The sequence below is a fragment of the Muntiacus reevesi genome, chromosome 4, assembly GCF_963930625.1.
Source record: "Muntiacus reevesi chromosome 4, mMunRee1.1, whole genome shotgun sequence".
Classification (NCBI taxonomy): Eukaryota; Metazoa; Chordata; class Mammalia; order Artiodactyla; family Cervidae; genus Muntiacus; species Muntiacus reevesi.
The window spans coordinates 112,840,842-112,854,101 of NC_089252.1; the positions used below are offsets into that span (position 1 = coordinate 112,840,842).

General features: G+C 46.8%; 1 protein-coding gene across 1 annotated transcript in view; it reads left to right on the forward strand.

Annotated features, from left to right (window-relative positions):
- SLC6A11 (solute carrier family 6 member 11) overlaps positions 1 to 13,260 on the forward strand; it is a 126,627-nt gene that overhangs the window by 97,444 nt on the left and 15,923 nt on the right. The window contains exon 8 of the mRNA XM_065935415.1: positions 6,124 to 6,248. Within this exon, the coding sequence (XP_065791487.1) occupies positions 6,124 to 6,248 (125 nt within the window). The remainder of the gene's footprint in view (positions 1 to 6,123; positions 6,249 to 13,260) is intronic.

A 13,260-nucleotide genomic window follows, 5' to 3' on the forward strand; every position in this document is an offset into this window, starting at 1 on the left:
TTCTTCCAAGGAGCAAGCATCTTTTAACTTCATGGCTGCAGTTACTACCTGCAGTGATTTTGGAGCCCAAGAAAATAAAGTCTCTCACTGTTTCCATTGTTTCCCGTCTATTTGCCATGAAGTGATGGGACTGGATATGCCATGATCTTAGTTTTCTGCATGTTGAGTTTTAAGTCTTTTTTTTTTCACACTTCTCTTTCCCTTTCATCAAGAGGCTCTTTAGTTCCTCTTTGCTTTCTGTCATAAGGGTGGTGTCATCTGTATATCTGAGGTTATTGATATTTCTCCTGGCAGTCTTGATGCCAGCTTGTGCTTCTTTCAGCCTGGCATTTCACATGATGTACTCTGCATATAAGTTAAATAAGCAAGGTGACAATATACAGCCTTGATGTACTCCTTTCCCTATTTGGAACTAGTCAGTTGTTCCATGTCTGGTTCTAACTGTTGCTTCCTGACCTGTATACAGGTTTCTCAGGAGGCAGGTCAGGCAGTGTGGTATTCCCATCTCTTTAAGGATTTTCCAGTTTGTTGTGATCCACACAGTCAAAGGCTTTGGTGTAGTCAATGAAGCAGAAGTAGATATTCTTCTGGAATCCTCTTGCCTTTTTGAAGATTGAATGGATGTTAGCAATTTGATCTCTGGTTCCTCTGCCATTTCTAAATCCAGCTTGAACATCTGGAAGTTCTTGGTTCACATGCTGTTGGAACCTTGCTTGGAGAATTTTGAGCATTGCTTTGCTAGCGTGTGAGATGAGTGCAATTGTGAGGTAGTTTGAATATTTTTTGGCATTGCTTTTCTTTGAGATTGGAATGAAAACTGACCTTTTCCAGTCCTGTGGCCACTGCTGAGTTTTCCAAGTTTGCTGGCATATTGAGAGCAGCACTTTAACAGCATCTTTTAGGATTTGATGTAGTGCAGCTGGAATTCCATCACCTGCACTAGCTTTGTTTGTAGTGATGCCTCCTAAGGCCCACTTGACTTTGCACTCCAGGATGTCTGGCTGTATGTGAGCGATCACACAACCGTAGTTATCTGGGTCATTAAGATCTTTTTTGTATAGTTCTGTGTATTATTTCCATCACTTCTTAATATCATCTGCTTCTATTAGGTTTCATTGCTATTCTTTGGAACTCTGCATTCAAATGGGTATATCTTTCTTTTTCTCCTTGGCCTTTTGCTTCTCTTCTTTTCTCAGCTATTTGTAAGGCCTCTTTACAACCATTTTGCCTTTTTTGCATTTTTTTTCTTAGGAATGGTTTTGATCACCACCTCCTGTACAACATTACGAACCTCTGTACATGGTTTTTCAGGCACTCTCTCTTTCAGATCTAATCCCTTGAATCTATTTGTTACTTCCAGTGTATAATCGTAAGGGACTTAGGTCATAGCTGAATGGTCTAGTAGTTTTCCCTACTGTCTTCAATTTAAGTCAGTTAACATGTAACATGATACTCAAAAATCAATTAACATTGTGATACTCAAAAGGGTTAGTGTCCCTACTAATGTAAAGAATAGAAACAGATCTAAATGAAAAATCCTAAAACACCAAGAAAAAGATCAGTAATACGCTCTTAAAATAATCAGCTCATTTTCCTTCACCAGCAAATGAGCTGTGATCTGAAAATGAACCCTCGATGTAGGTGAGGGTACAGCGAGAGAAGCCATGTCAACGTGTGGTGGTGGGATGGGACCTTGGATGTGATATACCCACATCATTCAGTTGTTGTGAGGCTCAAGTGGGAGCCTTGTTTCTGAGGACTTTGGTCAGTGATGAAGTCCCTCTCATGTTATCCCGATCTTCGAGGGAAGGGAAACTGAAGCTCATGGATATGGTCCCTCCCCCACCCCAGCTAGGTGTGGTGGACCTGGACTCTGGCCACGATCTCCTAACCTCCATCCCAGCACTCCACCACATCTTATCTGAAAGCTGACTCTGTGATGGCTTTACTCACGTGTTAAGCCAACCATGTGCTCTATGTGTCACTAAGTTTGTGAGACCCCCAATCGCTACCGTGAGAGGTACAGCTCCAGTCTATAGAGGTTGCAACTTGGCGAAACCGAAGCAAAGAAAGAGGGCAGATCCCACATGCTGGAGGAAAGGCCACAGGGGAAGCCAGCGAGCTCTCCTGAGTCCCTGGGCTGTTGGGCAGAGAGGTCACTGGGGACCACTGGAGAGAGGGATGCTAGAGAGGTGGGAAGTCAGGCCAGGTTGTGGGGTGGACTCTCTGGTCCTTCAAGGTGTTCACGGGAGGCAGATCTGGGAGTTCACATCTGGGATGTGAGAGGTAGAGCCCTGTCAGCCGCGAGACGGATAGAACCAGGGGCAAGAAGAGAAAGGCGTGGGTACAAGGAGAGCACAGGCAGGCCTCTGGTCCAGGTCGAGGGTGACCCCCTTGGGATGCTGGAGAGAGGTGCCGTCCGCATCCGTCTGTCAGCACGTCAGCCGCCAGCCTGCCTCTGTTGTGTGCCGCGCGTGGCAGAGGTCTCTAGGTCACCTCCTGCTCAGCCTTCAGCTCTGAGGACGCAGTCTGAGTCCTCTTGCTCATCACCGTCCCTCCAGCCTAGGAGAGCACTGGCCGAAGTGGAAGGGAGCGAGGAAAGAGCCTTGCCATTATGCAGATGAGGTCACTGAGGCTCCATGCAATGTGGCTTTGAACCTGAGCCTCTCTGGCTCCTGCACCCTCATTCCTCACTCCCAGGCCTGGCCACCTCTTTCCCAGCTACTGAAATCAGCAAGGATTTGGCCAAGACTGCGTGTCATCAGGCTGTGTCTGAGACAGTGGCAGCTTTCTTCCCCACCGAGCACATGGGTGAAATATGCTGACCGCCCCAGACCCCTTCAGCTCCCTCATCCAACAGGCAGGTTTTTTTCCCCTTCCCATCAGCAGAAGAAAGCAAATCCCCTAAGTGACATTGCAAAAGTCTGAGGGCTCCTTTTATTTCCATTTCCAAATTGTTCCGTGAACGGATCTTCCTGACTCAGAGGGAGTAAATTAATACCCTCTTCCGACAGCATAATAGCTTCTGGAGGTCTTCAAAGCCCAGCTCAGCTCCTGCCAACTTCAAAGTGCGTGTTATGTAGCTTTTCACCTAGAAGGTGCCCTGTGGGGAAGGAATTAGAGGGCTGCAAGTGGAGCAAACCAGATGGGGAAAATCCTCACTTCAGAACACAGGCCGCTAGGCTCTCTGCTTGTAGGTGGGGGTGCTCTGAGGACGGGGTGCAGGGGCACAGGCCTGGAAGGGACCTTGGGTCTGCTCAGAGCCTGTGCTCCTCTGTGGTCAGGAAGGCACTGAGGGGGGTGGGCTCTGAGGGGAGGTGGGGATCTTGCAATAAGGGGCACTTGTTTCCAACAACCACATGAATACCCAAAGGTTGTTTTCCAAAAGTCAGGATTTAGAAGTTTGAATTCTTAGGGGGCACTGTTTCTTAGGAGCACTGTGTAGCTCCTAGGAAAAAGTGGGCTTTGGTGTCTGAGACAGCTGGATTCACATCCCAACTTCAGTGTTGTTGTTGAGTCCCTAAGTCGTGTCCAACTCTTTGAGACCCCATGGACTGCAGCACGCCAGGCCCCTCTGTCCTCCACTGTCTCCCAGAGTTTGCTCAAATTCATGTCCATTGAGTCAGTGATGATATCTAACCATCTCACCCCCTCCTGCCCTCTTCTCCTTTTGCTTTCAATCTTTCCCAGCATCAGGGTCTTTTCCAACTTCACCAGCAGATGACAGAGAGCCTGAGTATGTGTCTGTCCTCCCTGGACCTCGGGATTCAGTGACAGTGCTCAACACTGCAGGTCCAAAAAAACAGAAGAATCCCAGTATGGAGAGATTGTGAAGAAAACACTTTCCTCACCAGTGCTGCCTCGTTCTGCACTGTTTCTGGGGGCCAGAAACAGGCGTGCAGGACAGATTTAGGAATAACTTTGCCCTCCTGGGCTGAGCTGAGTTTCCCTCAGAGTGGAGGTGATCATGCATACTAAGTTGCTGTAGTCATGTCCAACTCTTTGTGACCCTATGGAACTGTTGCCCACCAGGCTCCTCTGTCCATGGGATTCTCCAGGCAAGAATACTGGAGTGGGTAGCCATGCCCTTATTCAGGGGATCATCGCAATTCAGGGATCAAACCTGTGTCTCTTATGTCTCCTGCACTGGCAGGCAGGTCCTTTACGACTAGCGCCACGTGGGAAACCCAGAAGGTGATCAGGCCTGCAGATAAAGTCTCCAGGCTTGGTAGCCCAGTCTCTGTCCACAGTGCCTAAAGAGTTCTGTAAAAAAGACCTGTATCAGTCAGTCACTGCTGCAAGAATGCTGTGTAACAAGCATCCCAGAACGCAGTAGCTAACCACCACAACCACAGCATTTGCTTTTATTGCTCATATGTCTGTTGGTCAGTTGGGAACTCTGTCTTTCAGGCTGTAGGCTGGACAGGTTTGGCTCCAGGGTCCGGGCAAGGCTCAAGCCCACTCCTTGTGTGCATTCTGGGGTCCAGGCTGCAGAGATAGGAGCTACCCTGGGAAAGTGCTTCTCATGGCAAATCACAGAAGGAGTGAGGACAAGACCAACTGCACAAGTGGATCTCAACCCTCTGTTTATGTCACATCTGTTGCTATCTCATTGGTCAAAGCAAGTCACGTGGGTAAGCCCTCAGTCAATGGGGCCGGGAAATATACTCCACCCCAGGGAGGAATGTGTGGAAGTGACTACTTGCTGGAAAATGACTTAATTGATCACAAGGCCCAAGAAACCCTCTTATCCAAGCCACCTTGTCATCTAGCCAGTGAGAGCAGGCCCAGAGAGAAGATATTGCCGGGAGAATTGGAACCCCAGTCTAATGCTCTTCCCACCATGCCCTTGATTCCCAGGGTCAATGCAAGGAAACTGGGGGTCACAGTCACCAACATCAGTATAACCTTTGATTGCATAACAAAAAGTATGGTGTCAGGAGAAGAGGAGGTGAGAGTCCTGCTCTGTTCTTGAGTCTAGTGCTCAGTCCTGGATGTGACACTCTTGAAGAGGGACAAGCTGGACTGACTTTCAGATCACAGACAGGATCAGTGGTAAGGGAACTGGGGGTTTAGCTGAGCGAGCTAAAACCTCAAGGAGGTATAGGGCCTCTATCTTCAGGTCTTTAGGCTGCTGGGGAGGTTAGAACTAACACTTCCCAGAGAAGGTGGATTTGGGTCAAACAGAGCATGAGGAAGTTCTTACACTGTGAGCGGCAGGAGCCATCCGAGAAGCAAAGCGCCATGGAGCAAGGTGGGTGGCCCTGCTGGCTAGGGTCGTGGTGGGGATGCTCCGGGCTGGTCCTGCTCCAGGGAGGAGACTGGACAGACCACCCCAGCGCCTCCCTTTAAAGTGAAGCATCACGGGTATTGTAAGTCCAACTCCCACGTGCATGCTCTGATGGCCGAGGTCCCGAGAGTCTGGTCTCCTGACCCACCTGCATGAGGGTACACAGCCCCAAGTTGGAGGGGCTGGGAGGCATGGCTCCGTCTTCTTCCTCTTGGTGGAGCCCCATCGTCTGTAGTCTGGAATCTCCTGCGTCACGGCTTTATGCTGGTGCTTCTTTGCTGTGACCCCTGGCCAAGAGCAGGGGGCAGTCACTGCCCTGGTGAGGGCCTCCCCCCCACTCCCTGAAGGGTCTGTCCTGGGAGCGTCTGCTCCTTGCAGCATCAGAGTGGAGGCCTGTGTGAGGTCTGGGAGACGCTGGGCCGGGAGGGGTGTCTCTCCTGAGGCCTCTGTGCTGGATGGGAAACAGCCCTTTCTTTCAGAGGTTGATATTTTCATGCTTTGAGCTTCCAGAAAATCAATCCTCTCTCACTTCTCTTGGTTTTCTCTCCTGCCAGGAGTTTGGAGAAGCATTGGTTTGTCTCCAAGTCTTTCCTCCCTGGTGTGCGTTTTCCCACCTGCCAGCCTCCCTTCCTTCCCACCCCCTCTCTGTGCTTCCAGTCTGCGACTGCCCTCACCTGCTAGAAAAGTGCAGCAGAAGCTGTGTGACTGTGGGCCAGCCCCCTCCCCTCTCTGAACCCCGAGGGCCTCCTTGGCGCTCAGACAGAACGTTCCAGCGCTCACCGGCTCCCCCCGCCGGGTTCTGACCCGAGCCCCTCTCCCGCTTCCCCCGCCAGGGACTGCATCATGCTCTGTTGCTTGAACAGCGGCACCAGCTTCGTGGCCGGGTTTGCCATCTTCTCAGTCCTGGGCTTCATGGCATACGAGCAGGGGGTGCCCATCGCCGAGGTGGCAGAGTCAGGTGAGTTTGCCGAAGTGGAACCATGGCCTTCCTCCTCAGCTCGCTTCTCCTGGGCTCGGGTCTCAGGAGGGGGCCCCCAGTCCATCCACAGACCAGGCTTCTGCGGGGAAACCGCTAGCCCAGAGTACCGTCCCTGTCACCTCGAGAACCACGGGAGCCTCCACTTGCCTCCCTGCCTCCACCATTGTCCCTTACGTTCCATGCGTCACTCTCCTGCAGAGTGATTCTTTTTTGAAATGCAAACCTGACCGTGTCCTCCCCTGGCGGACAGTCTGTTCTGGCTTCTCGCGGGGCTGACCTCTCGGCGTGGCCCCCAGGCCCTGCACTGCCCAGCTCCTGTGGTCTCACCACCCACCTCGCCCCCCACCGGGCTCACTCCGCCCCACCACACTGCCGTCTGCTTTCACGTCTGTGGTTGCCCCTCCCTCCCACCCCAGGGCTTTTGCACATACTGTTCTCCCTCGGCTGGAAGGACCCCTTTCCCCTTCTTCACTCTATGTGTAGACTCACCATGAGTGTGACATTCTTCATGTAAAATGACACGTGTTTGTGTCAAACATACCACAGGTAGGGTAGTTGCTGCTGAAGTGATTGTGCAAAATGGTGGAGAACTCTCCCCTTGATTCACATGGTTTTGAATCTTGGGACAATTCATTGTATATTATTATAAAGTAGAAAAATATTCTCTGTCTACATGACAAAGTTAGACGCTAACCTCCATACGTCTAAATAGGTTTCTCAGCTACAGGAATGTCTGGTGAGACAGTCAGGAGCATCACAGGGGGTCCAGCCTCCCTGGATTCTGTCTGCTCAAGGCTGCTCGTGCCCCCCATTTGCTATGACAACCCCAGCTGCTTGTGGGGCTGCGTTGCCTCCGCTGTGAACTCTAGTCCGTGGTGTGGCTGCTTTTACCTGACATGCACAGATAGGAAGCACCCCTCTAACCCACCAAGCTGGGCGGGGTGGTGGGTGTGGACCCTAGATCAGGAAGCTGGTTGCCAGGCTCTACTTCATGGCCCGTGGGGCTCCACCTTCTTCTGCATGATGTCTGTCAGAGAGAGAGAGAGAGAGACAGTCCCTGCTGAAATCAGGGGACCAGAGCCGGACCAGAGGATATTAATATGACCGAAGGTGTCTATCATAGATTGCACACTCTGGGCAGGAACTGCCTCATGTGAGCCTCGACTCAGCCCCCCAAGGTGGCACTTTTGCTACCCCTATTTTACCAGTGGGGAAGCTGAGGCTCAGAGAGTTGTGGTCGCTTACCTAAGGTCACATCGACTGGAAGGAACAGAGCTGTTGGATTTGATCCAGACCATGCTCTGAGTGCTCCATCCTGCAGCCCACGGTAGGCAGGCACCTGGCACTTCACACAGCATCCATGATCCTCCGTGGCAGTAAACCACAGAGCAGCCCTGCGGAGAGGGCGCGTGACCTTCTCCCTGGGACCTCTGCCTGCTCTGAGAATCCTCTCCTTCCTCTGTAACATGAGCAAACTAACTCCCAGCTCAGGTGTTGAGTGACACGGCATATCTGCAGCACTCTTGTTGCTCTTTTTATCATTATTTACATTTGATAGATGCATTTTAAAGCTGAAGCTCAGAATGGAGGTGGAAAGGAAAAGAGCCAACTAAAAAAAAATTTTTTTCTTTTTTCAAATTGTAAGCATACTTACTGTAGGAAAATGTTTAAATATTGACAAAGGAAAAAGTCTCCAGTCTGAATCAGACTGCACTTTGAGGTTCTCTTGCCAGGATTTGCCATACATGTATAGCTATACCTATATTAATGAAAACTGGATCGTATTCAGTTTTATTTTTCCATTCACAAGAAAGCATGAGAGTTTTCTTCCTCAGTAAATAGAGATCTCAGCATCCCAGGTGGCTCATTGCTAAAGAATCTGCCTGCAATGCAGGAGACGTGGGCTCAATGCCTGGGTCGGGAAAATCCCCTGGAGGAGAAAATGGCAAGCCACTCCAGTATTCTTGCTGGGATAATCCCATAGACAGAGGAGCCTGCCGGGCTACAGTCCATGGGGTAGCAAAGAGTCAGACATGACTGAGCACAAATAGAGAGCTTAATCGTGACTTTTCATGGCCAAGTGAGATGCCACAGAATGGATGTACCATGACTGATTTACTCTGTCCCACCCATCAGGCCCCAGGCTGGTTGTTCATATACTACTTCGTGAAGCAACTACAGCACCTCTGCAAGGCAGACTTTATGAAGGCTGTGCAGAAGGTGCCCTGCACAACTGCAGGGGATGCCATTCATGTAGACAGCAGTCCTGGGTTTTATACTGCCCGTTAGAGATGAGGACGCTACTCCGTGGCTCAGAGCCACAGAGGTTCCTCTAAGGTCGCACAGAACATGGGTGGTACAGCCTGGCTTGGCTGTCATCTCTTCTGCTTCACCCTCTGTGTCACTTCAGGTGCTAAGGAGGTAAGCCTGCTCTGTTGAGGGGTGTGAGTCAGACCACGCACGATGCCCTTTAGGAGTTCCTGCCTTTTGCAGAAATTGCATATTGCAAGTATGTAGCCCCCTCACCTTGCTCAGCAGGATCTTAAGGGAAATTTGTAACTTTAAATACCTAATTAGAAGGATTTAAAGTAAACACTTAAAGTTTTTATCAGAAGAAGCTGGGGGAAAGAAAGGAATACAAAGTAAGTAGAGAATGTTAGAAGTGTCAGTCACTTTGTTGTATCCAACTCTTTGCTACCCCATGGACTATAGCTCACCAAGCTCCTCTGTCCCTGGAACTCTCCAGCCAAGAATACTGGAATCAGTACCCATTCCCTTCTCCAGGGGATCTTCCCAACCAGGGATTATACCTGGGTCTCCTGCATTGCAGGTAGATTCTTTGCCTGAGCACCAGGGAAGCCCAGAGTAAGTAGAAGAAAAGAACTAATTAAGGTAAGACAAGCAAGCAATAGAGAAAATTTTCAAAGTGAAAATTTTGTATTATAAAAGATAGCAAAATATCTAACACCTTGACAGGACTAATGAAAGGAAAAATGAGAGAAAATGCAAATTACTGATATCAGGAATGAAAGAGGAGATATGGCTACAGGTCCTGTAGACATTTAAAATGAGAATAAGGAAATACCATGAACAACTTCAAACTAATGTACTTGATAATGTAAATTAAATGGGCAACTTCCTAAAACATACTACATAATTTAATTAAGCTAACTCAAGAAGAAACAGAAAAACTAAATGACTTTGTATTTCCAAAAGAAATTGAAGTCATTGTCAAAGATCTTTCTACCAAGAAGACTCCAGGCCCTGCTGTTTCACTGGTGAATTCTACTAAATGTTTAAGTAGAAATAATGTCAGTCTTCTTGTTCAGTCACTCAGTCGTGTCCAACTGTTTGTGACCCCATGGACTGCAGCACACCAGGCTTCCCTGTCCTTTACTATCTCCTGGAGTTTGCTCAGACTCATGTCCCTTGAGTCAGTGATGCCATCCAACCATCTCATCCTCTGTCGCCTCCCTTCTCCTCTTGTCCTCAGTCTTTCCCAGCATCAGAGTCTTTTCCAATAAGTTGGCTCTTTGCATCAGGTGGCCAAAATATTGGAGCCTCAGCTTCAACATCAGTCCTTCCAATGAATAGTCATGGTTGATTTCCTTTAGAATTGACTGGTTTGATCTTGCGGTCCAAGGGATTCTCAATAGTCTTCTCAAGTACCACAGTTCAAAAGCATCAGTTCTTCAGTGCTCAGCTTTCTTCATGGTTCAACTCTCACATCCATACATGACTACTGGAAAAACTATAGCTTTGACTAGATGGATCTTATCAGTCTTACACAAAGTCTTTTAAAAATTAGAGGAAGTGAGAGTATCTGAGGACAGTGACAACTGTATAGCTTCTTCTTATCCCAGTTTTTTCCGCCAGCAAGATAAAACAGGAAGGGAAAAGTATATTCTACACAAAGCTGTGCCTCCTGGATAATTTGAAGACAGAAAATGTTGAAGCTGCAGATAACTGTGACAGAAAGAAAAACCACCAATCCCAGCACACAGTATCTCCTGCAAAGGCAAGCTGAGAAAAACTGTGGGACAGATGGAAGACAGAGGCTAGCGAAAGGATCTGGGAGTGATTTGGAGCAGTCACCAGAAAGATTGAATGTACTCTCAGTCTGAAAGTCCTGGAAAGGACTGTGACAGATCCTTTAGCAGGGACTGCAGGGGTTCAAAGTCAGTGTGATTTCAAGGGGTAAGGGCCATTTAAAGGCATAGGCACGTTTTAAAGGAGCCATCTGAAGCACAAACCTTGCAGAGAAAAAAAGAGGTGGGGGGCAAAAAGAAAGAAAAGCATCGTTTTGTAGGGAGATGGTGAACACGTGCATGGTGAAGGGAGCCCAAGAAAAAGAGATAAAATGTAAAGACCTGCAAAACAAAAGAGAAGCAGGGACTTTCCTGGTGGTTCAGTGGCTCGGACCCCACACTCCCAATGCAGTGGGCCAAGTTTCAAAGAAATAGATAAAATCCTCCAGGCTTCCAGGCAAGAAAAGATCAAATAACTTATAATAGCAAAAGCATTAAACTAGCACCATATTTTTTGAAACCAGCATACAAAGCAAGGCAACTATGGGATAGCATTTTTTAAAATTCACGTTAAGAAGTAAGAACCAGGATTTAATATCCATCCATGTCTTCATGTATGTTATGGCTATATATGTTATATATATAGTATGTTAAAGCTATATAGAAAAGCCATTTTTAATATGCAAGAACTTAGAGACTTCTTCTGATGTTCTGACATTCTTCTATTAGAGCATGAATGTCATTCAACCCAATAATGACTGGTAAAACTCCAGGAAAAGACTTAATATTAAGCTCTTAAAATATATAAAATATGTATTAATATGTATGTATATGTATAAGATCAAAACAAAGGTAGGGAAGATGATAGAGAACTAGTGTAGAAATACACTGCATACTGTTACAAAGTAGAGATCATTCAACCAAAAAATAGAAAGAGGAGGCAAGAGAAGATAGAAAAAACTCCCTGATGTATGAGTAATAAGTGGTGGTAAATACTGGTGGGTGTGGGGGACCTGAAAAGACAGATATTAAAGGTTTAAATAAGAGACCAAGGGCCTAAGAGCATTAAAAAGGATACAGGTATGAAGTTAACCACCAGAATAAAAACATTGTTGTTGTTCAGTTGCTAAATGAGCCCGACTCTTTGCTACCCCACGGACTGTAGCATGCCAGGCTCCTCTGTCCATGGACTTCTCCAGGCAAGAATCCTAGAGTGAGTTGTCATTTCCTTCTCCAGAGGATCTTCCCAGACCAAAAATAAGGACCAAACCTGTATCTCCTGCATTGGTGTTTTTTTAAACCACTGAGCTACCAGAATAGCTACATAACCCTTCCTAAATAATAATTAAAAAAAAAAAAAAAACCAGAATACACAACTCATATACATATAAAGTATATGTAATTATATATTGTCAGTCAAGACCAAATGTATCAGTCTTGTCAGTAAAGGTGAATGACCTTAACTCGTCTATTGAAAGAGAAAGATTTTCAATTTGACTCACAAGGTGAGACCTACACATAGGCATACTGTGTTGTATTGTACTTCACTTGTTTTATTTTTTAATTTTTTACAAACTCATGGTTTGTGGCAACTCTGCATTAAGCCACATCTACCAGCACAATTTTTCCAACAGCACTTGCTCACTTCATGTCTCTGTGTCACATTTTGGTAATTCTCACAGTATTTCAAACTTTTAAATTATTATTAAAACTAGTGGATGAGGAGTTGCTTTTTTGAGTGAGTAAAGAAAGCGGTTTCTTGAGATCGAATATACTCCTGGTAACGATGTTGTGAACTTTGTCGAAATGACAGCAAAAGTGCTGGAGAAGACTCTTGAGAGTCCCTTGGGCAGCATGGAGATCAAACCAATCAGTCCTAAGGGAAATCAACCCTGAATATTCATTGGAAGGACTGACACTGAAGCTCCAATACTTTGGCCACCTGATGCGAAGAGCTGACTCATTGGAAAAGACCCCGATGCTAGGAAAGATTGGGAGCAGAAGAAGAGGGTGTCAGAGGATGAGATGGCTGGATGGCATCATGATGCAATGGACATGAACGTCAGCAAACTTTGGGAAATGGTGAGGGACAAGGAGGCCTGGCATGCCACAGCCCATGGGGTCACAGAGTCAGACATGACTGAGCAACTGATCAACAGTAAACATAGTTGCTAAAGCAGCAGCGGAATTTAAGAGGATTGACTCCAACTTTGAAAGAAGTTCTACTTTGGGTAAAAGTGCTATCCAACAGCCCTGCATGCTACAGAGAAATCACTTGTGAAAAGAAGAGTCAATCGATGGCCGCAAACTTCATTCTTGTCTTATTTTAAGAAATTGCCACAGCCGCCCCAAACTTCAGCCACCACCACCCTGATCAGTCAGCAGCCATCAACATCGCAGCAAGACCTTCCCCCAACAAAAAGACTACGACTCACTGAAGACTCAGATGATGGTTAGCATTCTTCAGCAATAAACTGTTTTTTAATTAATGTATATACCTTTTCTTAGACCTACTGGTATTGTTCATTTAGTAGACTATAGTGTAAACATGACTTTTATATTTGCCGGGAAACCGAAAAATTCATGTGACTCAGTGTGCTGTGATACTGTTTGTCCTGGTAGTCTGGAGCTAAACCTCCAACATCTCCGAGATACACTTATCTATTCTGTACGCAAGAGACACACCCAAGACAAAGTGGCTCACAGAGGCTATAATGAGGACAGAGTAGCCTTCCACATGCATTAAGGATGACAAAGGATAATACCTTTTAATGTTAAAAACCACAATTCACAGTGAAGATACAACACACACACAAATGTATGCACCAAATAACACGGCAATAATCTTTATGAAGGAAAAAAACTGCAGACAACGCAAGGGGACACAGAAATAAACTAACAATAAGAACTTTACTAAACACATTTATCAATAAAAGTGCAGGCATGAAAACAATTACTTTCCT